General features: G+C 44.3%; 1 protein-coding gene across 1 annotated transcript in view; it reads left to right on the forward strand.

Moving 5' to 3' along the window:
- The window catches only part of mdfi (MyoD family inhibitor), a 71054-nt gene that overhangs the window by 20680 nt on the left and 22964 nt on the right, over window positions 1–27410 (forward strand). The window contains exon 3 of the mRNA XM_055222192.1: window positions 18254–18382. Within this exon, the coding sequence (XP_055078167.1) occupies window positions 18254–18382 (129 nt within the window). The remainder of the gene's footprint in view (window positions 1–18253; window positions 18383–27410) is intronic.

Here is a 27410-nt window from a genome sequence, read left to right on the forward strand (position 1 = left end):
TTGCTATTTTATTTTATTTTTTTTTATATTATTATTTTATTGTATTTATTTATTGTATTTATTATTTTATTATTTATTTTATATTATTTTATTATTTATTTTATATTATTTTATTATTTATTTTATAGTATTTTATTATTTTATTTACTATTTTTACTATTAATCCAGTTTAAAAAAATTGTGAAGTAGAAAGTACAGATACTGCTCTCAAATGTAAAGTAAAAAGTATCCGCTGTAAAATGTACTTACGTAAAGTACAGATACCTAAAAATTCTACTTAAGTACAGTACTTTACTACTTTTACTTTGTTACCTTCCACCACTGGTTAGCATGTTACTTGATAGCTTTACCTGCTCTGGTCTCTGAAAGTTGTGAAAAGCACTTATAAAGTCATCATGGTGATTACTTAGGATGCTCGTAATGTATAAGGTGAGTGAGGACGTTTGGACCAACTGTTTCAAAGTCAAGAGTCAAGATCAGTTATATTCATCCCCAAGAGTAGAACAGAGTACAAAAAATAAGGTCTATATCAACTAAACCCCCAGTAAAAATAAAACAAACTTATATTTTAACTTAAATCCTAAAAAATAAAGTACCCTCATCATATATTTACAACAGTAAGACATTCAAAATCAGGTAGATCGCCTTTAATGCTGAACTTTAGATGTGTGCAGTATATTTATATCTTATTAAACTGCTTTTACTCGTACAAACACTTTTCCTGTGCTTGGTCCACGTCCGCTCTGAGTACACCCGAGTGTTTACTGTCCTGTCTCCTTCGGTCTCTGAGGTTTGCCGTTCCACTTTTAGATTCACACAGATTTAAATAAATTCTCAGCGATTTGAGGTATTTTTGCTACATATTTCAGAGAGTGGAGAGAGAAACATTTCAGTTCATTTGCAGCTTGGCCTGTCACAGTGAATATATATCAACTTAGAGTTCAGTAAATGAAAGAAGCAACTATCATTTAAGGGTCAGTGTTTACCATGGGAACTTTCTTTGTACTTGTGGGGAACTTTCTGTTATTTTTCAATACTACAATAACTATATCTATATTTTCTTCAGCTATATATATAGACTGTATATATAAATGGACATAGCTAACCTGCTAGCCGCCGTGTTCTAAACAGGAAGTGAGCATGAGCACGTTTCCTGCTCCATCAACTCTGGCTCCAGTTCACTTTCTATTGAAAATCTATCGCTCCTCTCTCTGTAACCGCTGCTGTCAAACTCGACATTTTGGTCTTAAAATGTTCGTATTAACCCGCTCTACTCGATCCTGGTGTTTTTTTATTTCATTATTTTGTCCGTAACTCAAGATATGAACATTAATAACAGACACATCAGGTGAATTTTTGTTATAACGGTAGACAGTTTTAAAAGTAGCAGTAAAAAGCACTTCCCCGGATAATATGGGCCGGTTCCACAGAAAGGCACCCCCTCCCCACCCCCGCACACCCCTACACCCCTACACCCCTACACCCCTACTCTGCTCCACCCACTGCTGCAGCCCGGGGTCTATTACAGAGAACACATTTCTGTATCAATATTCTGTTTTATTTGTGAACTAATGGTTATGTAATGCTCTTGTAGTTTGCCTGTTGTCCTCCTCGGCTCACACGGGGGTAGGGCTGCCATGTTTCCTCTGCTCCGGGGCATCTGAGACAAAGCAACAGTATTAAAGTCCCATTAGGCCTGTTGTACCACTCTCAGGCTTTAATGAGCTCCTCCATTCTCTCCATAATCTACAAGTTTGGACACCATCCAACTAGCTCCCTCCATCCCTCCTTATCTCCTCTCTCTCTATCGCGTTCCCTCTCACTCTACCGTCTCTCTCTCTCTTTCTCCCTCCTTCTCTTCTTCTCTCTCCCCGCTCTTTATCATATCGCCTTCTCTCTCCTCTTTCTCTATCCTCCCCATCTCTTTCTTTCTCCCTCTCTCTCTCTTTACCCTCCTTCCCTCACTCTCTCACTCCTTACCCCCTTCTCTCCTCCTGTTCTCTCTTCCCTTCTAATCTCTTCCTCTCTTTCCTTTCTTAACCTCTCTTCACCTCTCTTCGTGTCTTTCTATCCTCCTTTCCTTCTCTTCCCCCATCTCTCCTCTCTCACCTTCTCTCTCATTCTCTTTCTCTCTCACCTCTCCTTCTCCATTTTTGTCTCTTCCCTTCTCTCTCCATCTCTTCACCTCAGTCTTTGTCTCTCCAACTTCTTGTCTTCTTCTTTCCTTCTTTCTCTCTCCATCTCTTCACCTGTATCTTTTGTCTTTCTCTCTTCTTGTCTCCCTCTTTCTTCCCTCCCTCGCTGTCTTCTCTCTCTCCTCTCCCACCTCTCTTTCCCTCTCCTCTCTTTCTCCTCGCTTTCTTCTCTCTCTCTTTCACTCCCTCCCCTCTGTCCTCTCCCCTCTCTCCCTCCTGGACTTTCTCCCTCCCTTTCACCTCTCCCTCCCTTGCTCTCTCTCTCTCCCTCTTTTCACTTGTATCTCTGTCTTTCTGTTTTCTTGTCTCTCTCTTTTATGCCCCCTTCTCTGTATTTTCTTCATCCTTCCCTCCCTGCTCCCTCTCCTCTGCCTCCTCACTCTCACATTCTCCCTCCCCCTTTCTTTCCTCACCCCCCCCCTCTCTTTCCTCTCCCTCCTCTCTCTTTCACTCCTTCACTCTCTCTTCTGCTCTCCCTCCCTCCCTTGCCTTCTCTCGATCCCTCGCTTCACCTGCATCTCTGTCTTTCTTTCTTCTTGCCCCCCTTGTCTTCTCCCTCCTCTCCCACCTCACTCTCCTCTCTCTCACCCTCCCTCTGTCTTTCACTCTTCTTGTCACCCTCTTTCTTGTCCTCCTGTTTTCTCTCCCCCTCTCCCTTACCTGCTCCGTCGCCTCTCTCTATACATCTCTCCTCTCCGTCTTCTCTCTCATCCTCCCGCTGTCTTTCACTCCCTCCCTTATGTCCTCCCCTCTCTTCACCTGTATCTTTGTCTTTCTCTCTTCTTGTTCCCCTCTTTCTTGTCCTCCTCTGTTTTCTTCCCCCCCTTCCCTGCTCCCTCTCCTCTCTCTCTTTCTCTCTCCTCTCCCTCCCCTATCTTGACCTGTATCTATTGTCTTTCTCTCCTCTTGTCCCCCTCTTTCTTCCTCTGCTCTCTGTCTTCTCTATCTCCTCTCCCGCCTCTCTTTCCCTCTCCTCTCTCTCTCCTCCCTTTCTTCTCTCTCTTTCACTCTGTCCTCTACTCTCTCCTTTCTCCCTCAGTTCACCTGCATCTCTTTCTTTCTCTCTTCTTGCCAACCTCTGTCACCCCCCTCTCTTGCTCCCTCTTTCTCTCTCCTTCCTCCTCGCTCTCCTCTCTCTCACCCTCACTCTGTCTTTCACTCCCTCCTCTATGTCCTCTCCCCTCTCTTCACTTGCATCTCTGTCTTTCTCTCTTCTTGTCCACCTCTTTCTTGTCCTCCTCTCTGTTTTCCTTCCCCCTGCTCCCTCTCCTCTCTCTCTTTCTCTCTTCACGTGTATCTTTTGTCTTTCTCTCTTCTTGTCTCCCTCTTTCTTGCTCTTCTCTCTCTCCTCTCCCACACTTCCCCTGTATCTCTGCCTTTCCCTCTTCTTGTCTCCCTGTTTCTTGCCCTCTTCTCCCCCTCTCTCTCTCCTCTCTCATGCGTTCCTTCCGTGCTCGTGTTGTCGTTTAATCTCTTCCTCAGTGTCTCAGATGAAGTTTGTCTGTTCCTCATGTGTGTGTGTTGGGCTGGTCTCAGAGGGCAGTGTGTTTTATATTAGTTCTACTCATCACTGTTGGCCTTGAGGTCACTGGTGTGTGGTACTACTGCAGAGAAGTATTTACACATAGTACTACTGCAGAGAAGTACTTACACATAGTACTACTGCAGAGACATACTTACACGTAGTACTACTGCAGAGAAGTACTTACACGTAGTACTACTGCAGAGAAGTACTTACACATAGTACTACTGCAGAGACGTACTTACACGTAGTACTACTGCAGAGAAGTACTTACACATAGTACTACTGCAGAGACATACTTACACATAGTACTACTGCAGAGACATACTTACACATAGTACTACTGCAGAGACATACTTACACGTAGTACTACTGCAGAGACATACTTGCACATAGTACTACTGCAGAGACATACTTACACGTAGTACTACTGCAGAGACATACTTACACGTAGTACTACTGCAGAGAAGTACTTACACATAGTACTACTGCAGAGACATACTTACACGTAGTACTACTGCAGAGAAGTACTTACACGTAGTACTACTGCACAGACATACTTACATGTAGTACTACTGCAGAGACATACTTACACGTAGTACTACTGCAGAGACATACTTACACGTAGTACTACTGCAGAGACATACTTACACGTAGTACTACTGCAGAGACATATTTACACAAAGTACTACTGCAGAGAAGTACTTACACATAGTACTACTGCAGAGAAGTACTTACACATAGTACTACTGCAGAGAAGTACTTACACATAGTACTACTGCAGAGACATACTTACACATAGTACTACTGCAGAGACATACTTACACATAGTACTACTGCAGAGAAGTACTTACACGTAGTACTACTGCAGAGACGTACTTACACGTAGTACTACTGCAGAGACATACTTACACGTAGTACTACTGCAGAGAAGTACTTACACATAGTACTACTGCAGAGAAGTACTTACACATAGTACTACTGCAGAGAAGTACTTACACATAGTACTACTGCAGAGATATACTTACACATAGTACTACTGCAGAGACATACTTACACGTAGTACTACTGCAGAGAAGTACTTACACATAGTACTACTGCAGAGAAGTACTTACACGTAGTACTACTGCAGAGACATACTTACACGTAGTACTACTGCAGAGACATACTTACACGTAGTACTACTGCAGAGACATACTTACACGTAGTACTACTGCAGAGACATACTTACACGTAGTACTACTGCAGAGAAGTACTTACACATAGTACTACTGCAGAGACATACTTACACGTAGTACTACTGCAGAGACATACTTACACGTAGTACTACTGCAGAGAAGTACTTACACATAGTACTACTGCAGAGAAGTACTTACACATAGTACTACTGCAGAGATATACTTACACGTAGTACTACTGCAGAGAAGTACTTACACATAGTACTACTGCAGAGAAGTACTTACATATAGTACTACTGCAGAGACATACTTACACATAGTACTACTGCAGAGACATACTTACACGTAGTACTACTGCAGAGAAGTACTTACACATAGTACTACTGCAGAGAAGTACTTACAGAGACATACTTATACTGCAGACATACTACTACTGCAGAGACATACTTACACATAGTACTACTGCAGAGACGTACTTACACATAGTACTACTGCAGAGACGTACTTACACATAGTACTACTGCAGAGACGTACTTACACATAGTACTACTGCAGAGAAGTACTTACACATAGTACTACTGCAGAGAAGTACTTACACATAGTACTACTGCAGAGAAGTACTTACACATAGTACTACTGCAGAGAAGTACTTACACATAGTACTACTTCAGAAGCCCATCATGATTAGAGTAACAACGAGGCCAGTTACGTCGCCCGGACTGGCGTTACCGGGGCCCCACCCTGGAGCCAGGCCTGGGGTGGGTGCTCGGCAGCGAGCGCCTGGTGGCCGGGCCTTTCCCTCACGGGGCCCGGTCGGGCCCAGCCCGAAGAAACGACGTGGGGCCGTCCTCCCGTGGACCCACCACCTGCGGGAGGAGCCATGAGGGGCGGGTGCGGAGAGATCCGGGCAGCAGTCGAAGGCGGGGACCTCCACGACCGGATCTCCGGACATGGAGACTAGCTCTGGGGACATGGAATGTCACCTCGCTGGGGGGGAAGGAGCCTGAGCTTGTGCGGGAGGTTGAGCGTTACCGGCTAGATATAGTCGGCCTCACCTCCACGCACAGCTTGGGCTCTGGAACCCAACTTCTTGAGAGGGGTTGGACTCTCCATTTCTCTGGCGTTGCCCGCGGGGAGCGGCGGCGAGCTGGTGTGGGCTTGCTCATTGCCCCACAGCTCAGCCGCTGCGTGTTGGGGTTCACTCCGGTGAACGAGAGGGTCGCGTCCCTGCGCCTTCGGGTCGGGGACAGGTCTCTCACTGTTGTGTCGGCCTACGGGCCTAACAGCAGTGCAGAGTACCCGGCCTTCTTGGAGTCCCTGGGAGGGGTACTAGACAGTGCACCAACCGGGGACTCCGTTGTTCTCCTGGGGGACTTCAACGCCCATGTGGGTAACGACAGTGACACTTGGAGGGGCGTGATTGGGAGGAACGGCCTCCCCGATCTGAACCCGAGCGGTGTTTTGTTATTGGACTTCTGTGCTAGTCACAGCTTGTCCATAACAAACACCATGTTCGAGCACAAGGGTGTCCATCGGTGCACGTGGCACCAGGACACTCTAGGTCGGAGGTCGATGATCGACTTTGTTGTCGTGTCATCTGACCTCCGACCACGTGTCTTGGACACTCGGGTGAAGAGAGGGGCTGAGCTGTCAACTGATCACCACCTGGTGGTGAGTTGGATCCGCTGGCGGAGGAGGAAGCCGGACAGACCTGGCAGGCCCAAGCGCATTGTGAGGGTCTGCTGGGAACGTCTGGCGGAGCCCTCTGTCAGGGGGGTCTCCAACTCCCACCTCCGGGAGAGCTTCTCCCTGATCCCGGGGGAGGTTGGAGACATGGACTCCGAGTGGGCCATGTTCTCCACCTCTATTGTCGATGCGGCTGCTCGTAGCTGTGGTCGTAAGGTCTGTGGTGCTTGTCGCGGCGGCAATCCCCGAACCCGGTGGTGGACACCGGAAGTAAGGGATGCCGTCAAGCTGAAGAAGGAGTCCTATCGAGCCTTGTTGGCTCGTGGGACTCCTGAGGCAGCTGATGAGTACCGGCGGGCCAAGCGTGCCGCGGCTCGGGCAGTCACAGAGGCAAAAACTCGGGGTTGGGAGGAGTTCGGGGAGGCCATGGAGGAGGACTATCGGACGGCCTCAAAGAGATTCTGGCAAACCGTTCGACGCCTCAGGAGGGGAAAGCAGTGCTTCACCAACACTGTTTACAGTGCGGGTGGAGAGCTGCTGACTTCGACTGGAAGGAATACTTTGAGGATCTCCTCAATCCCACTGTCACGTCTTCCGAGGAGGAAGCAGAAACTGGGGACCCAGAGGCGGACTCGTCCATCACCCTGGCTGAAGTCACTGAGGTGGTTGGCAAGCTCCTCGGTGGCAAGGCTCCGGGGGTGGACGAGATCCGTCCTGAGTACCTCAAGTCTCTGGATGTTGTGGGACTGTCTTGGCTGACACGTCTCTGCAACATCGCGTGGCGGTCGGGGACAGTACCTGTGGAATGGCAGACCGGGGTGGTGGTCCCTCTGTATAAGAAGGGGGACCGGAGGGTGTGTTCCAATTACAGGGGAATCACACTCCTCAGCCTTCCCGGTAAGGTCTATTCCAGGGTACTGGAGAGGAGAATCCGACCGATAGTCGAACCTCGGATCCAGGAGGAGCAGTGTGGTTTTCGTCCTGGTCGTGGAACACTGGACCAGCTCTATACTCTCCATCGGGTCCTCGAGGGCTCATGGGAGTTTGCCCAACCAGTCCACATGTGTTTTGTGGATCTGGAGAAGGCATTCGACCGTGTCCCTCGTGGTGTCCTTTGGGGGGTGCTCTGGGAGTATGGGGTCCGGGGCTCTTTGCTAAGGGCTGTCCGGTCCCTGTATGACCGGAGCAGGAGCTGTGTTCGCATTGCCGGCAGTAAGTCAGACCTGTTCCCAGTGCATGTTGGACTCCGCCAGGGCTGCCCTTTGTCACCGGTTCTGTTCATTATATTTATGGACAGAATTTCTAGGCGCAGCCAGGGGCCGGAGGGGGCCTGGTTTGGGAACCACAGGATTTCATCTCTGCTGTTTGCAGATGATGTTGTCCTGATGGCTTCTTCAAGCCAGGACCTGCAGCAGGCACTGGGGCGGTTTGCAGCCGAGTGTGAAGCGGCTGGGATGAGAATCAGCTCCTCCAAATCCGAGGCCATGGTTCTCGACCGGAAAAAGGTGGTTTGCTCTCTCCGGGTGGGTGGTGAGTCTCTGCCCCAAGTGGAGGAGTTCAAGTATCTCGGGGTCTTGTTCACGAGTGAGGGAAGGATGGAGCGGGAGATTGACAGGCGGATCGGTGCAGCGTCTGCAGTGATGCGGTCGCTGTATCGGTCCGTTGTGGTAAAGAAGGAGCTGAGCCGGAAGGCGAAGCTCTCGATTTACCGGTCAATCTACGTTCCTACCCTCACCTATGGTCATGAGCTTTGGGTAATGACCGAAAGGACAAGATCGCGGATACAAGCGGCTGAAATGGGCTTCCTCCGCAGAGTGGCCGGGCGCACCCTTAGGGATAGGGTGAGGAGCTCGGTCACACGGGAGGAGCTCGGAGTAGAGCCGCTGCTCCTACACGTTGAGAGGAACCAGCTGAGGTGGCTCGGGCATCTGCTCAGGATGCCTCCTGGACGCCTCCCTAGGGAGGTGTTCTGGGCATGTCCCACCGGGAGGAGGCCCCGGGGAAGACCCAGGACACGCTGGAGGGACTATGTCTCTCGGCTGGCCTGGGAACGCCTTGGGGTCCCACCGGAGGAGCTGGAGGACATGTCCGGGGTGAGGGAAGTCTGGGAGTCCCTGCTTAGACTGCTGCCCCCGCGACCCAGCCCCGGATGAGCGGAAGAAAATGGATGGATGGATGGATGGACTACTGCAGAGAAGTACTTACACATAGTACTACTGCAGAGACATACTTACACATAGTACTACTGCAGAGAAGTACTTACACATAGTACTACTGCAGAGAAGTACTTAGACTCTTTACTCAAGCTTGATGAGGTTGGAAATTAGGGCCATCACAATCAAAATCTCACTTTAAATGGATACAATTAGTAAATCGCTAATGCTAACCCTGTAGTTTAGAGTGTCCGTGTGTCAGATGCCCTCCCTGTGTCTCCATGGGGTCTTATTCTACATAAAAGCTGCTAACCCTGCAGCTTAGATCTGTACAAACGTGTTCTGAAGTGCCTGTTTATCAGATGCCCTCCCTGTGTCTCTATGGCAACTCGACGCAGATCTGACCTGTGGCACCTTCTCGTCTCCATGGAGATGCCAGGAATATCCCAGGCAAAAGCAATAACATCTCCGTGAAGACAAGTAGGTGGCTAACCCTGAAAAGTTACTTACTGGAGCTTTAACTTTCTCAAATCTGAGCTCTATTTGAGTCTTTGTGTTTGGAAGTAGTTTGTAGTTCAGTGTCAGTCAGTGTTGTGTTACAAGTTATATTTTTATTTCAAGCAATTGGAATATTAGAAAAATACCATAGACACAACAAACAAAAGGTCAAACTGTTGCAGATTAGCTAGGGTTCGATACCGATATCTGCTATTTCTTGTGTAGCTGTGGCCGATATCATGAAGTTGTTTTTTTTTTTATTGAAATGAAAACATCTCTGGGCGACTGAAATGGAGTCGCGTTGAACTGTAAGTGTCAGTTTTCAGTGGATTAAATGTCTCTCGGCTGGCCTGGGAACGCCCCGGAGTCCCACTGGAGGAGCTGGAGGAAGTGTCTGGGGTGAGGGAAGTCTGGGAGTCCCTGCTTAGACTGCTGCCCCCGCGACACGACCCCGGATAAGCAGACCTGTCACGATAACACATTTTGAAGCACGAGATATTGCTGCACGGAGCGTTGAGTTGAGAGTTTGTTCGCTGATCTGAAGGTTGCCGGTTCAAATCCCACTCTCCACATTAGCTCTACAAATTGTGCTATACAAATAACCTGTTATAAAGCTCTCTCTCTCTGTGCAGAAGTGTGCAGAGGATGTACAGGAATGTGGGACAGGTTTACGACTGCAGCAGGTACAACCTCACCTCACACGTTAAACAGCGACAACACCAGACGAGGTTAGTTTATTTGGATAGCACCAGCGCTGGAGTCGGCTTAAGAAATTCTGTCGATTCTATTCAGTCTATTAGTTTGAGTAAAAAGGGGGCGTGGCAAAAGATTATGTATCTTCTCTGTGTATCTGCGCTTACAAGATTACACCTGCAGGGGGAGTTCATGCAAAAACTACTATTTATGAACAAAAAAAGACAGATTATATTTGTGAGAGTTTAATTTGCCTGTTTACGTGAAAATCCCAATGCCAAATCTTTAACTAACTCCCGCACTCACTAACTTTCTGCTGTTGTTCCTATATATCCTTACAATCTACATAAAATGAATTGGCTCTGTGCACAGTAGCACGCTAGCTAGCTCACTATGTTTCAACGCTTTTCTAACTTTCATTAAACGTGTAAAATATAGAATAAACAATCTATTAACATTCAAGCTAGTTCAAATGTAAAATACTTCAGTTTTAATGTTTATAATGCACCAGAATTAGCATTAGCGTTAGCACTGAGACACAAATATCTCTCTTTCTAAACACAGATGTGTCCTCTGGTGAAGTATTCGTTTTATTTGTGTAGTTTTTAACATGTCCACTGCCTGATCTTTAAATATTTATTCATTTTAGCGTGACTCGGCCAAAACCTCATAGAGACACACCTGGACAGGAAGTAGTGACGCTAACAGTGAGCCAGTTGTCGACTATTAGATATTTTGGATGACTAAGACTCAATTCGACTGATTAATCGAATAACAACTACAGGCCTGCAGCTGTAGATAGCATAATTAGTACATAAAGTAATTCAAAATGGTTCACAGATTAAGAAAGACATTAAAATCACAATACAAACATTAAACTTAGAAGGGCAGTACTTTTGCCGCAGATATCTTGAAAAAAGCATGTGTTAAGACCGCTGCGTGCTGTCTTTGTCTTTGTCTAATTATAAGTACTTTCCCCATTTGCAAACCAGTGAGAAAGGCTGGTGCGCTGTTAGTTTGCGAACTGTTTTTAGCATTAACTTCGCTCTGACCTTTGAAACTAGTTGTGGTCAGTAATTACGACGCTAACACCCTCCGCCCTCTCCCTTTCTTCTCCTCTCCTCGCTCTCCCTCTCCTTCCTTCTCTTCTTTCTCTCTAATGACTCTCTAAGCTCAGTGGGTTTGTTGGTTAGAAGTAGATGCCAGGGCCTGATTGGTCAAAGGCCTGAGAATGGGACAGGAGTTGTGCGGCGGTGGAGCAGTTACAACTATTATAGAAGGGAAAACACATGGTTCTCCAACACGCACTCAACTCAACTGAACTTTGCGACATGATAGACTTTTTTTTGGTGTTAATTAAGCGCTGACGTGTTCCAGATTTTAACGATTACACGCCGTAGTTGTGTTCTTGGGCAAGGCACTTATCGCACCTACGCATGTGTATGAATGGCAGCCTCTGTCAGTGTGCCCCACGGCAGCTGTGGCTACAGTTGGGCGCAAGAGCCAGTTTTTCCTATTGATTTACATTGTACTTTGCCATGAAATATGCAAAGGTAAATGCACAAATGTTGAACCGGATCATTTCTATCAGTGACTAAACCAAAGAGCTCACTGTATTGCTTAATAAAAAAAAAAAATGTAATAAAAGATTGTATTTTGAAAAGTTTTAGTTGCTCCCTGTCTGTAGTAAATATTGTCCTTTTGAATGCTGCGATTAGCGATAGATCCTAGATATCGTTGGCTGATATTTGGACTTTTTAGCTTTTCAGTTATGTCTTAAATCTCCAGCAGAGGCCGATATTTTGTTTTGGTCAATCTGCTGCCTCAAAAATTCACACAAAGCTTTATATTTACCACTACTACACAGTGAAGATCAAGGATACAAGCGGCCTTAGAGATGGGGAGAGGAGCTCAGTCACACGGGAGGAGCTCGGAGTAGAGGTGCTGCTCCTCCAAGTCGAGGAGAGCCTGCTGAGGAGGCTCGGGCATCTGTTTTGGACGTCTCCCTGGGGAGGTGGTCCTGGCATGTCCCACTGGGAGGAGGCCCCAAGGAAGACCCAGGACACGTTAGAGGGACTATGTCCCTCGGCTGGCCTGGGAATGCCTTGTGCTCCCATCGAATTATCTAAAGGACATGTCTGGGGTGAGGGAAGTCTGGAAGTCCCTGCTTAGACTGCTGCCCCCGCGACTCGCCTCCTGGATGAGCGGAAGAAAATGAATGGGTGGATGGTCTACTACAGTGGTCCCCAACCTTTTTTGCACCACAGACCGGAACAATGTAGGTTTTATTTTCACGGACCGGCCGTCTACGTGTGGCAGATAAATGTGGCAAAAATAAGTTAAGTGCATAAAAAATACAACTCACCCCAGTATACCGCCGCATCAGTGGGAGGTCTGCACTTGTTCCTTCTTTCCTTCTTGCTCATGTTTGTTTCTTTCAAAAAAAAACTCTAAATCTTATCTTTTAATCCCTGGTGCTTAGTCTCCATGTGCCAAAGCAGTTTTGAAGGTTTCATTGCCTCATTTGCTTTTCCCACATATTACACAGAGCGGACTCTGCACGTGAGTCACCTGCAGCGACAAACACAGATTTTAAGTAGGACTCCTGGTATTGTCTCTTAAATTTTAAATATAAATAGCTTTCTTTTTCTTGGAGGTCATAGTCTCCTCTTCTGGCTCCTCAGTTGGCCTTTTCTCCTTTGTTAAAAGCTCTCCACAGACTTTTGTTTTGGCTCATTTTCTCTCACTTTTGGGTGACGTGTCTTAAGTGTTATACGTGATACGTCATCACGGAGACAAGAGCAGATTTATCACAGATATAATAAACTTGTCACTACATCAAATAGATTTCTGTGGCGATTTCCTATCAGGATTTTCATTTTATATCTACTGTTAAACGTTTCCTGCTTCGGTCCCTTGACCGTGGTCGGGAGACACAGGGGAGATCCGTCTTCTCCAGGGCCAAAGGGTCGCTCTTCCTCCGGGTTTAACTTCCTGTTCTTAACCTTTAAAGTTGTGTGGAGTGTGGTGCGAGCTCAAAGACCCCAGTCTGTTGCTCCAGAGTTGGTCTTTATTATCTGTACTGCACTGTAATAACACATCACTTCTGCTCTAACTCACACACTGTCTTTTTCCAAGTGCACCTCTAGACTCTCACACTCGCCGCTTCTCCGCAGGTTGAACCACACCGTGCCCCACATGCACGCGCACGTCACCTCTCACTCACGCTCACGCACCACACTGAACTAAAGCACATAGGAGCCAGACACACATCTCACAACACCATGGACGAGCTTATTCGCGCATCATGAGGGACGGCCGAAAGTTACGTAGGACAAGATGCCGTCGCTGATAAATTATTTACTGTTTTTGTGCGGCCCGGTAGCAAATGCGTAACGGACCGGTACCGGTACCAGTCCCCGGCCCGATGGTTGGAGACCACTGGTCTACTACACAGCTCTTCTATAAGTTTGTGGTAAAAAAAAAAAAAAGGCTCAGATAATTTTGGGAAAATATTAAAAATCGTCTGTGCATACCTGTCCAAAATATAAATTGGTTGCTCTGAATTCTAAAAAAATGGTATCGGCATCAGCCATGAACAAACCCGTATCAGTCTGTCCCTTCAGATCGATATAAGGCAGTGTCCAACCGTAATCTGACCAGAACTGAAGAAGCTTCGATGAGCGAAACAGCAAAATGTCTTCACTCCTACGTTTTGTCCAGTTGACACATTTTATATTTTTCTTTGGCTATGGATCAGACCTGGACGACTGAGGGATTACACAGATAAACCAATAACGAGCAACGGATCTTAAGTACCATTTAAAACCAGTGTGATCCAGCTGCAACTTCAGTGTGGGACCGGTTTAGTTGTGTTTTTTTTAGTACCGATACCAGAATCTCAAATGAGTATCTAGTCTCGATACTCTCTTAAATATCGAGTAGTATCTGATTTTGTATTGCGGACTTTCCTCACTCATCTGGTTTCGATCCCGTCTGCGCCTCCAGCTCGTCCTGTTACAGATGGATAATTTGTTTGTGTTTGTGTGAACGCTCCACAGATGAACAGGAAGTGTGGTCCATTCCTCTGCTCCTGTTTATACCTCTGCCCTCTCCGCACCTCCCTCCTCACAAACAAGTCCTCGTAGCGTCTCTCACTCTGGTCTCCTCTCTGTTTCTCCTCTCTCGTTGTCCTTCTTATCTCCCCTTATCTCTTTCTAAAGGGTCGTTAATCAGCCTGGGTCTTTTTAATTGCAGGTTACTAAGATTTGAAACTCTATTGAGACACTAAGGACTTGATTCTTGATTTATTTTAAAGTTGTTCATTTGACCTTCTAGATCCAAGGCTAGTTCTACAAACCGCTAACGTCCACAGAGCCGTTGCATGTTGACCAGTCCAGACTCACACACAGCTCCTCTTCACCTCAGAATAACACCTTACATAAGCATCAGACTGAGGGCTTTGATACGCTGTGAAAGATCGGCCCCTCCAAGGCAACTACTGTTTTATCAGCTCTAATGCTACTTAGGCTACGAACTTAAAATTAGATTTGATCCGCTACAGATACATTGCAAAAGCATCTCTTAGAGTCAAAATGGAAGTGAGATGGTAGCATGCTAGTCGTCGTTAGCATTCCTGTGACAACAAAACAACTCTTTAGACTCTGAAAGTTGTGAAATGCCCTTGTAAACTCAGTGTGGTGAATAATTTGGATGCTGTGAATGGACCGCTGCACGTTTAGCTTCAAACCATAGACTGTTTAAAGAAGTGGACTAAGTGAGCGTGACGTCACCCACACCATTCGGCTCCAGTCAAATGAAGCTTATCGAGGCTAGCGGTTATAACGGCGAATTCGGAGCCAAATTGCGTATTTGGAATTCTGGTCTTAAGTATCGTAGCCACCAAAAAGCCAATCCAGAGTGAGGCTGTTGGCGGTAACACCTGTTCCGACCTGCACCGCTGGTTTAGCAGGGAGCGGGCACTTAGCAACGCTGTCAATCAAACCTGTTGCTAACGCCGGTTGGAATGACCTCAGGGAAAGAAGGCGCCTGATTTGTCTGTTATTAATGTTCATATCTTGATTTACAGACACAATAGCAGAATACAACTATCAGGATCATGTAGAGAGGGTTAATATGAACATTTTAAGATCAAAATGATAAATCGATAGAGCCAGAAGCGCGCCCATGCTTTCTTTCTATTTGGAACGTTGAGGCTAGCAGGTTAGCTATGTCCGTTTATGTATACAGTCTATGCTTTCAGTATTGCTTTGAAAAGAGGTGGCGTTACTCAATAGTAAAGGCCTGGGAAGCACATGGTTTATATAAGGCAAACTTCAGGACACAGTTCCTAATGGATATTTATACTGAATAGGACTGAACGATTTGAGAAAAATATTGAATGGCGACTTTTCTGACAAGCATTCGGACTGAGATAAGATTTTCGATTTATGTTAATATGTTATGTCAATGATAGGATTTTGTTCAGTCTTCACTTTTTATAGCACGTCCAGAAGAAATGACAAAAGACCGTGAAACGAATACAAGGATCAAATTACAGAGCACGTTTGTACAGATCTAAACGACAGGGTTAGCAGCTTTTACACAGAATAACACTGGATATTTCATTGTTTGTGCAGGAAATTATGGTTCTTCAAAAATTGCAGCCTTTGCAATTTGCTAATTGCATCCATTCAAATGGGCTGTGTGCACAACAGCGCCTGGCAACCTCACTGTTTGTGTCTCTATGAGGATTTTGCAGAGTCACGCTAAAATGAATAAATATTTAAAGATGAGGCAGTGGACAGGGAGCTGTGCATGGATGTCACTGACAACATGTTAAACACTACAGAAATCCAATTAATAGTTCACGGGAGGACATTTCTGTGTTTAGAAAGAGAAACGTTTGTGTCTCAAGGCTAACGCTAATGCTAATGCTAATGCTAACTTTGACGCACAATATTAAAACAAACAGACGTGTTCTACTTGTAAAAACAGTTGGGTAGTGTTTATTTTAATGAATTTGAATTTTAATAGGTTATTTTATATTTTAGACTTTTAATTACAATTAGCATTAGCTTTGAGACAACGGAGCAATAGCTAGCCTATTGCACGTAGCCTACACCACTAAGAAAGTGTTCAGATCAGCAACAAATTTGAGGATGATTTCAAATTCTGGCCCTGTTGTTTATGATCGTGTGACATTTTAGTCCGTATGTTTTTATCGACTCAAAAGCAGGAAAATGTTCAACTTTCTGTTTTGTATTTCCTTCCTTGAGAGGTGAGGGTTTTTCACAGTAGCCTCGTGTTGTGCGGCCGGTGGTTTCCGTGGCGTCGGACCCAAATCTCCATCTTGTTACATTTTTGAGGTGAACAACTTCAGCTCCTTCAACTCTTTATAATCTCACCCACACATCCATGTCTAAATATATACACGCTAAATATGACGCTAGATAGTGTGTGAAGGAATCTGTTTGTGAGAGAAAGATGGAGGAAGGGAAGGAGAGAGCGGAGGATAGAGAGAAAGAGAGAGCGAAAGAGGAGTCAGAGACGTAAAAGTAAATAAACAGCATCGGGAAGTGGGCCACAAAAGGACGTGGTTTGGACTTGTATGTGTGATGAAAGATGGAGAGAAAGGATCGAGGGAGGAGAGAGAGAAACAGAGAGGAAAGGAGGGAATGACAGAGAGGGCAGAGAGTAGAAAGGAGAGAAAGAGAGAGAATACGATTGGGAGGAGAAAGGGAGAAGGTAGAGAATGCAAATTGAGGAGAGAGAAAGAGAGGACAGGGGAAAGTGGGATGATAGAGAAGAGGAAGTAAAAAGTCAGGAGGGAGAGAGGTAAGACAGATGGAGAGATGAGTAGAGAGGATGATAAGAGTTTGAGGAGAGAGAGTAAGAAGATAGAATGAGGAGGAGAGAGGGAACAAAGAGAAAGATAGGGCGAGGGGAGAAAGAGAGGGAACAAGGTAAAAGAGAGAGAAAGTCATGTTGGATTGAGGAGAGGGAGAGGGGGAGTGATGGAGAGGATGACCAAAAGGAGGAGAGAAAGATGGAAAGAGGAGAGAGAGAGAGAGAGAGGGCAATGAGCGAAAAGACATAGATAGATGGATGGATGGAAGAAGGAATAATGAATAGATAGATGAATGATAGATGTATGGATGATAGGGAGAGAAAAGAGAGAGATTATGAAAAGCAGCTGTCCTGTGTGTCCACTCTTTCTCCTCAGAGCTGGTAGAGGAGCTGAAGGAGGAGGAGAAGGTACAGTGGAGAAGGTGGGGGAGGTGGACGAGGTGGAGGAGGTGGAAGAGGAGGTGGAGATGGCGGAGGTGGAGATGGAGGAGGAGGAGGTGGAGATGGAGGAGGAGGAGGAGGAGGTGGAGATGGAGGAGGTGGAGATTGTGGAGGAGGAGATGGAGATGGAGGAGGTGGAGATGGAGGAGGTGGAGATTGAGGAGGTGGAGATGGAGGAGGTGGAGATGGAGGAGGTGGAGATTGTGGAGGAGGAGGTGGAGGAGGTGGAGGAGGAGGTGGAGGTGTCGTGCTCATATAAGTTCATCATATGATCTGTTTATGTGGGACTCATAACACACAGGTCCTTCTGGCTCAGTTTGGGTTTTTGTTTGACTTTATGGGATCAGTGCTTTGTGCAGTATGTAACTTTTCACCGTGTTATAACATGTTCCATAATCAAAAACACACTGGAGTGATGTTTAGATATGAACCAAAGTCCAAGGTTTAAGCGTGCACTCACACTTGTCCCTCTTGGGTCCTGGTTTGAGCCCAGTTTAGTCCAGATGATAGACCTGGTTTAGTCCTGGTCTAGTCCGGGATTAGCTACAAAATTAATCCCAGTTCTGATGTGGTCTAAGTGTAGCCCTAAATGTCTATACTTTAATCCCTATTCACCTTAGGTATTTTAATTTTTATTTTATTTTATTGTTGTTCTTGTACTTTGTGGTGCAACCCTGAAATTTCTCCATTGTGTGACAAATACATGTTCTTGTATTTTATGAGATTATTGTTGATTTTCTGAAAACAATTTGTAATTTATGTTTTACGATCAGGACAACTTCACATTTTAAACATGTTCATTTTAAGCTTTATCATCGAAACTGAATGTGAACTGCTAAACTAATACAAGAATCCCACACTTTTCAGGACATGTTTATAGAGTTAAAAACTACAGGAACATAAGCGTGCATGGAGACAAGCTTTGTATTTATCTGCAGAGGACATTCTAATAACTGTAGTACTGTTTTTACTGATTAATCAATTCATTTTGCCGTCCTTGTTACTTACTTTTCACGTGTTTCTGTTCCCCTCTTGTAGATGTGGTCCTGACGTACACAGAGCCGCTCATCGTCAGGGCCAATGGTCCTCAGAGGATCCGGTGTGAAGACAGAGACAGCCTCATACTCCCCCATACAGACATCAGCACGCCCACCCCGACTGTCACGTGTGAGTAAACAAACGCACCCACCCTCCCCAACTGTCACGTGTGAGTAAACAAACGCACCCACCCTCCCCGACTGTCACGTGTGAGTAAACGAACGCACCCACCCTCCCCGACTGTCACGTGTGAGTAAACGAACGCACCCACCCTCCCCGACTGTCACGTGTGAGTAAACAAATGCACCCACCCTCCCCGACTGTCACGTGTGAGTAAACAAACGCACCCACCCTCCCCAACTGTCACGTGTGAGTAAACGAACGCACCCACCCTCCCCGACTGTCACATGTGAGTAAACGAACGCACCCACCTGCCCCAACAATAGACTGTATATATAAATGGACATAGCTGACCTGCTTGGCTCTGCGTTCCAAATAGGAAGTGACAATGAGCGCGCGTCCAGCTCCATCAACTCTGGCTCCAATTCACTTTCTATTGAAAAGCTTTTGCCCCTCTCTCTGTAACTGCTGCTGTCAGACTCGTCATTTTGATCTTAAAATGTTCGTATTGACCCGCTCTACATGATCCTGGGGTTTTTATTTCACTATTGTGTCTGTAACTCATAATATGAACATTAATAAAATTCAAATTAGGTGTCTTCTTTCCCCATGAGCCTGCTAGTGTTAGCAACAGATTTGATTGACAGCGTTGCTAAGCACCGGCTCCCTGCTAAACCAGCGTTACTTTCAACAGCCTCGCTCCGGATTGGCTCTTTGGTTGCTATGATACATCACGGTCAGAATTCCAAATATGGATCTCGGCTCAAATTCTCCCTTATAACTGCTCCAGCCTCGACGAGCTTCATTTGACTGGAGCTGAACGCTGTGGGTGACGTCACACTCACTTAGTCCTTTATACAGTCTATGGCCCAAACTGTCACATGGGAGTAAACAAACTCACCCGCCCAAACTGTCACATGGGAGTAACTAACACCTCCCTGTGACACATAATTAGTAAATGTGTGATACAGCTTTTTATTATGCAGTTTAGTTGTCTATTGACCAATTTTCCAAAATTAGCACTGTCTCCATAGCAATTAACCAATCAAAACTAGAAAGATGTCTGTGTAATCCCTCAGTTGTCCAGATATGATCGATAGCAAAACAGAACTGAAGAGGCGGCTTGGATGAACAGCGAAACGTCTTTAATCTAAAACTTTTTGCCCAGTTAACAGAATTGAATTTTTCTTACAAAATATATCTTATTTGAATGTTGAAAGTTCTCAAAATGTGGTGTGTGTAGTGTCAAACCTTTTAAAACTGTTGTACTTGATATAACACACTGCATCCTTATAGATAATAGGTAAACAGTAATGTTTGTTAGCTTCTGATTATGGGATTGTTAGTCATTTTAAGCCTCCAAACTGGTTTATTTTGTTTACATTGTTAGCACATTATTAGCATGACAGATTTGACTGTAGTGTAATATGTTCTCTGCATTTGACCCTTTCATTAGTGGTGGGTCAAACCACTATGGGCGGGCATACACAGAGCCCGGAGACCCTTTCCAAATAATTTGCAAGGTTCATGGTTAGAAGTAATATTGTTATTATACAAAAATGTAAAAGTAGTTTTCGATACTACTCCAATTCTAACTCTATTAAACCAATCTCTGCCATGTTACAGACCCCTGCAATCAGTACTGGGTCTATCACTGTTCAAATGTGAGTAAACAAACGCCCCCTCTCTCTCAGAACAGTGAAGAAGAGGAGGAGGACAGGGGGATTGTGGGAGTTATAGTTTCCATTACTGATGGCTGCCCACTGACTCACTCTGCCCTGACCTTTAATGCTCCAAAGCCCGAGAAGTGGGTCAGCTATCAGTCACACAGGAAAACAGCACCAGCATGAACTATGACTCATACAAAAACATTTATATCTGTTTTGTTTCACTTTCTGCTTGTGATTAAATGTGATTATCATGTGAGTGTTAATGTCATACAGTTGTGATCTTACAACAAAAATACTCGAAGGCAGATCAGTTCAGATTGAGGCTGTCAGTTTCGTGAATGTGCACTATGTTACTTTTCTGGCTGGTGTACACGTTCTGCTCGTCCGTGGATACGCTATCGCTGTGCCTGGAATGTTTTACAGAATTTTTTAACTTATCTTACATTTATTCAATTATAGATGTTTTTATTGCAGTGTGGAGTCTCCTCTCCACAGATCTGACCTGTAACGTGTCTTGTCGCCTACTTGTCTTGCCATTTGCTATTTGAAAAAGTCCTCAGAGACAGCAGCAGTTGATGGAGCCAGAAGCGCGTCCATGATCACTAGCGTGTTAGCTAGGTCCATTTAAATATACAGTCTATGTCAGGGGTGGGCAAACTTTTTGACACACGGGCCACAATGAGTTCTAATTAATAATTAATCAAATGTCAGTTAAATAAACACAGTAGAAAAACTTTGAACAAGCTTAACCCTTACCTATTTTAATATAATTTGGTCATGTTCGGCGGGCTAGATTAATAAACCCAAAGGGCCGTGTGTGGCCCCCGGGCCGTAGTTTGGCCATACCTGGGGTCTATGTAATAAACAACAACAAACTTAAACTGTAAAAACAAATAAAAAACAAAACACTACTTTTCTTCATTCACTGCTGTCCTCCATGATAAGAGGTCAAAGGTTATTTGTACTTCTGCAGCTTGGGCATGCATTTTTTCCCCATTTCTCCAGTAGAAAATACAAAATGAGACTCCATTTATTTCATTTCTCACTTGGGAAGTCGTTTTTACTATACTTTCTATATCACATGAAGGCAGCATTATGAAGTTATTTCGTGTATCATTTCTATATCCTGTTATTGAAGATCCAGATCCTCTTACGTCAGTTGGCAAAAGGAAAAAACAAGTTAGTGAGCAATGCTACCTGCTGCTCTGAAACCCCTGACCAGATCTGCGTCACTGTTTAGCTGCAGCTTTAGAAGCAGCCGAACATCTGTGCACATGTGTTTTTCTGCCTCGGTGTTGTTGACGTCAGCGGGGTTGATGATGTCAGAGTCTGCAGCACGTTGATGACATCACACTGGTCGCTTCTGTTCAGAGTGACTCAGATGCAAAAGTGCTAAAAGACAGGGTCCATTCTCTGCCGGATCTGTCCCCACTCTCTTCACGGCAGCTTCTACAAGGCCCCCAGCCAGACGCGCATTCTGCAGCGCTGATGTCATCACTACGAGACACGCAGGAGGTGTCGGGGGGGTTGAAAGTTTGTGCTCCCGTGTCTGTAGCCTCCGGTCAAAAACGTCAAGAATATTTACAGCGGCTGGGACCAGGGTTTAGACTGTTTTATGAGCTTGAGAAACAGACAGCGGACAGGTCATTGCATAATTAGAATAGATAGACTGTTGTAATGGTAGTGTGTAATGGCTGCTCCAAATTACATATTAGATCACAACTTACCACGGATCTCATTAGCTGTCATATATTAAACACAAATAGGCTTTAACTAACTAGGATCTGACAACACAATGTAAAGAGTTCATTCAGTTTTCTTCAGTAATAGGCTCTGTGCACAGTAGCTAGCTAGCTCACTGTGTCTCAAAGCTAACAGACATTTTTATTAACATTTGAAAACATAATATAAACAACCTATTATTATTATTATTATTTTATTTATTATTATTTTGTTGTTGTTGTATTTATTTATTTTTATTTATGAAAAAAAAAACAGTACAGTACAAAATATAACAGGGATAGAAACATGCACAGGAGACAACGAAACAAACAAGAAAATTATAAACCTGGTACAAAGCATAGGACAACAGAAATAAAAGAGTGATCAGAGTTTGGGGAGGGCTGAGGCGGTGGGCTGGGGACTTACAATGAGCTAATGTTTTATTATTGAGCAGGTAAAATGAATGAATGAGTGAGTATAGTTATGAAGTTAAAACTAGTTTTGACATTCGGTTTCAGGGTTGAGTCTACATTCTCTTTTATTTATTTTTTCCTTTTTTCGTTCCTTTCCTTTCTTCCTTCTTTTTTCCTCTTTTCCTTTTCCCCTTTCCTTTTTAATAACCTACTAAAATTCAAATTAATTAAAATAAAGACTAACCTGCTTTTTATATATAGAATACTTCAGTTTGTGGTGCTGTTTTAATATTTATCATGCCTCAAAATTAGCGTTAGCATTGCCACACAAACATGTCTCTTTCAAAACACAAAGTGAAGCATTCATTTTATTTATTTTTAGAGATACAAATTGATACAAGAAGTAGTGACACTGTGAGGTTAGGCTCAGAGAATATCGGCTTGAGAACCAAAAAAAATGTAAACATAAACAGCGTTGTAAAAAGTTTGTAATAATTGTCGAAAAAAAAACGATTTTTTTCTGTACATTAATATTTGATCTGAACATGTCAGGGGAAACAGGTTGATACTTTCAAATGTATTAAAGGTATAATAACAAAACTTAACTAAACTGAATAGTTACCATATTTTCCGGAGTATAAGACGCACCAGCCAGAAAATGCATAATAATGAAAAAATAAATTTATTTCACATATAAATCGCATCTGAGTATAAGTCGCACTGGAGTATTAGTCGCACCAGCCAGAAAATGCATAATAATGAAAAAAACAACATATACTTCACATATAAATCATATCTGAGTATAAGTCGCACCCTCGGCTAAACTATGAAAAAAAGTGCGACTTATACTTTAGAAAATACGGTAATTGTCATGACAACAGTGAAAGTCGTCATCGTTGAAACCCATGGATGCACTTTTCTTGACAGTGTTACAAAGGAGTTCATAATGCAGTTAAAACCTAAAACATTACAACATTTTTGAATAAAATTATTTCAAAAGAAAAAATATATATATAGGTAAAACTATCTGTGACTTCATTATCTGGTTTTAGACGTAACATAATGAAGAATACAGGGCTGTGTTTACATGAGGAGAGCGCAGACTAGACTGAGACTAGACTACGGTCACTACAGTCTGCGACAATCGTGTAATAACAGGAGGAAGATAAAGACAGACGGAGAGGAGGAGGAGAGGAAAAGACGGAGAGAAAGAGATAGAGGAAGACAGGAAGAGATTGGAAAGGACAGACAGAAATACAACCCAAAAGAATGAGGAGGCACAGTGAAAAAGAGAGAGAGGAGAGGGGAGAAAAGAGGAAGAGAGGAGAGAATGAAAGAGAGGGAGGAGAGACAGAGGAGTGTGCAGTATATGAGCTGTAGGAGTGGGCTTATGGAGGTACATTGTGTCCAGCCACACTCACATTGCATAACTCTCAAACATATGGAGCTGCTGGTTTTATGGGGGAATAAAGTAAGAGCAGAGGGGAGAGGACTGCAGATATGTATTCACAAGAATGTTACTGCAAAATACTGCAGTACAAGATGATTTAAGTACTATCAACTACTGCTACATGCCACTTATCTGAAGGTTGGAGGTTTGAATCCCGCTCTTGACATAAACATCATTGGTTGAGTCCAGATGATTCTAGTGAAGGTGCATGGAGTTGAAAAACACAGTGGAGCACTTCCTGTATTACCACATGATGACATCACAAGGTGGAACGGGGTGCTTTCTATTTGCAAGAAGAACTCAAGTCTAAATATGAAGATTTGTGTGTTAAACAAAATATAAGAAAATGGTGTAATATGGGGCCTTTACAGACTGTCAAGGAGAAGTCTGGATTTTTACCTATGACGCAAAAATCCAAGCAAAATGAAAATGGGGCAGTTTTTTGAGACATGATTAGTCGAGAGGAAAGAAACGCAGGATGTGATTGGCTGACAGTGAAAAACAGATGACAGGAGGTGTGAGCAAAAAAGCAGGAGTGAAATTATCCAAATGATTCTAGTGAAGGTGAAGGTGTCATTGTCAGGAAGAGTAACATGTAGATAACTTAAAATTTATAATATTTGATTTTGTTGTGGGTTTTGAAAATCTGCTGATCGAGTGAGTCCTGTATTGCACTTATAATAAAAAAGTCAAAAGTCAAATCATGATGTCGTATATTATCAGTTCACATCATTGAACTTATCTTCATATCATATTTTTGCAGTGCACATGAGTAAACAGGAAACATCACACGCCCTCGATGCTCCGAGCACAGAGACAGGTAGAGACAGGCGACACAAAAATGAACCCCCCTCCTCTCTCTTCTCTCAGTCTCCCTCTCTTTGTCTCTCCTCTCTGTCTTTCCCTCTTTCTCCCCCCTCTCTTGTCTCTCCCTCCCTCTCTTCCCCCCCTTCTCTCTCCTCTCTCTTCTTTCTCTCTCCCCCTCTCTTTCCCGTTTTCTCCCCCCTCCTCTCTCCTCTCCCTCTTTGTCTCTCACCTTTCTCTCTCCCCCTCTTTTTCCCTTTTTCTCCCCTCTCTTTTCTCTCTCCCTTTATCCCCCCTCTCTCTCCCCCTCCTTTTCTTTCTTTCTCTCTCTCTCCCCCTCTCTGTCTCTTTATCCTCTCTCTCCCTCTCATTTCTCTCCTCTCTCTCCCTCTCATTTCTCTCCTCTCATTTCTCTCCTCTCTCTCCTTCTTTCTCTCCATCTCCCTCCCTCCCTCTTATCCCGTACTTCCTGTCATATCCTTTCGACTGGAGCTGTGTGTTTGTGTCCAGATTCCAGGAAAAATCCCCACTTTTCTGACACCCGCTCAAATGTCACCCCTGCCCCATCCTCCCCCTCCTCCTCCTCCTCTCCCCCCTCCTCCTCCTCTCCCTCCTCCCCCTCCTCTCCCTCCTTCACCCCGTTCACGCCGAAACAGAGCAGTGACTTGAATTACAAATATAGAGGTTTGGATTGTTTTGGTCGTGTCTTATTCGTGGCTGGGTTACTTCTGGGTTTAGTCCCCTTCAGTCTCATGTTGTGTAAGTGCAGTTTAGTACTAGTTTAGACTACAGATGGTATTTTTTACTGGTTTCAGCATTTTATTTACTTTTTTTTTCACTCAAAAATATCCAAAATTAACTGCCAGTGAACCAGTGAAGACAGACTTTTTGGCCCATCTTTCAATTTTCAAACTTAACTGGTCAAAAATTTAGTTTGAGATACAAAAAAGTCTTAATCTAGACAAGTGTTTCTGAAAATGTGGTGTGTTTCTCATCCTGATCCTCTCAGAGCCATGAATCATGTTTATCGTCCACGTTTGGGTTGGTCTAAACCTGTGACTGCTCCTGTAGACCTGCTTTTGTCTTAGTTTAGACCTGGTTTAGTCCTGTATAGACCTGGTTTAGTCCTGGTTTAGTCCTGGTTTAGTTCTGTATAGACCTGGTTTAGTCCTGGTTTAGTCCTGTATAGACCTGGTTTAGTCCTGGTTTAGTCCTGTATAGTCCTGGTTTAGTCCTGGTTTAGTCCTGGTTTAGTTCTGTATAGACCTGGTTTAGTCCTGGTTTAGTTCTGTATAGACCTGGTTTAGTCCTGGTTTAGTCCTGTATAGACCTGGTTTAGTCCTGGTTTAGTCCTGGTTCAGCCCTGGTTTAGTCTTGGTTTAGTTCTGTATAGACCTGGTTTAGTCCTGGTTTAGTTCTGTATAGACCTGGTTTAGTTCTGTACAGACCTGGTTTAGTCCTGGTTTAGTCCTGTATAGACCTGGTTTAGTCCTGGTTTAGTTCTGTACAGACCTGGTTTAGTCCTGGTTTAGTCCTGTATAGACCTGGTTTAGTTCTGTACAGACCTGGTTTAGTCCTGGTTTAGTTCTGTACAGACCTGGTTTAGTCCTGGTTTAGTTCTGTATAGACCTGGTTTAGTCCTGGTTTAGTTCTGTATAGACCTGGTTTAGTTCTGTACAGACCTGGTTTAGTCCTGGTTTAGTCCTGTATAGACCTGGTTTAGTCCTGGTTTAGTCCTGGTTTAGTTCTGTACAGACCTGGTTTAGTCCTGGTTTAGTTCTGTATAGACCTGGTTTAGTCCTGGTTTAGTTCTGTATAGACCTGGTTTAGTTCTGTACAGACCTGGTTTAGTCCTGGTTTAGTCCTGTATAGACCTGGTTTAGTTCTGTACAGACCTGGTTTAGTCCTGGTTTAGTTCTGTACAGACCTGGTTTAGTCCTGGTTTAGTCCTGTATAGACCTGGTTTAGTTCTGTATAGACCTGGTTTAGTTCTGTACAGACCTGGTTTAGTCCTGGTTTAGTCCTGTATAGTCCTGGTTTAGTTCTGTACAGACCTGGTTTAGTCCTGGTTTAGTTCTGTACAGACCTGGTTTAGTCCTGGTTTAGTTCTGTATAGACCTGGTTTAGTCCTGGTTTAGTTCTGTATAGACCTGGTTTAGTCCTGGTTTAGTCCTTTATAGACGTGGTTTAGTCCTGGTTTAGTTCTGTATAGACCTGGTTTAGTCCTGGTTTAGTCCTGGTTTAGTCCTGTATAGACCTGGTTTAGTTCTGTACAGACCTGGTTTAGTCCTGGTTTAGTTCTGTACAGACCTGGTTTAGTCCTGGTTTAGTTCTGTACAGACCTGGTTTAGTCCTGGTTTAGTCCTGTATAGACCTGGTTTAGTCCTGTATAGACCTGGTTTAGTCTTGGTTTAGTCCTGTATAGACCTGGTTTAGTCCTGGTTTAGTCCTGTATAGACCTGGTTTAGTCCTGGTTTAGTCCTGTATAGACCTGGTTTAGTTCTGTACAGACCTGGTTTAGTCCTGGTTTAGTTCTGTACAGACCTGGTTTAGTCCTGGTTTAGTCCTGTATAGACCTGGTTTAGTTCTGTATAGACCTGGTTTAGTCCTGGTTTAGTTCTGTACAGACCTGGTTTAGTCCTGGTTTAGTCCTGTATAGACCTGGTTTAGTTCTGTACAGACCTGGTTTAGTCCTGGTTTAGTCCTGTATAGACCTGGTTTAGTCCTGTATAGACCTGGTTTAGTCCTGTATAGACCTGGTTTAGTCTTGGTTTAGTTCTGTATAGACCTGGTTTAGTTCTGTATAGACCTGGTTTAGTCTTGGTTTAGTCCTGTATAGACCTGGTTTAGTCCTGGTTTAGTCCTGTATAGACCTGGTTTAGTCCTGGTTTAGTCCTGTATAGACCTGGTTTAGTCCTGGTTTAGTCCTGTATAGACCTGGTTTAGTCCTGGTTTAGTCCTGTATAGACCTGGTTTAG

The sequence above is a fragment of the Periophthalmus magnuspinnatus genome, chromosome 5 (genome assembly GCF_009829125.3).
Source record: "Periophthalmus magnuspinnatus isolate fPerMag1 chromosome 5, fPerMag1.2.pri, whole genome shotgun sequence".
In the NCBI taxonomy this organism is placed as follows: Eukaryota; Metazoa; Chordata; class Actinopteri; order Gobiiformes; family Gobiidae; genus Periophthalmus; species Periophthalmus magnuspinnatus.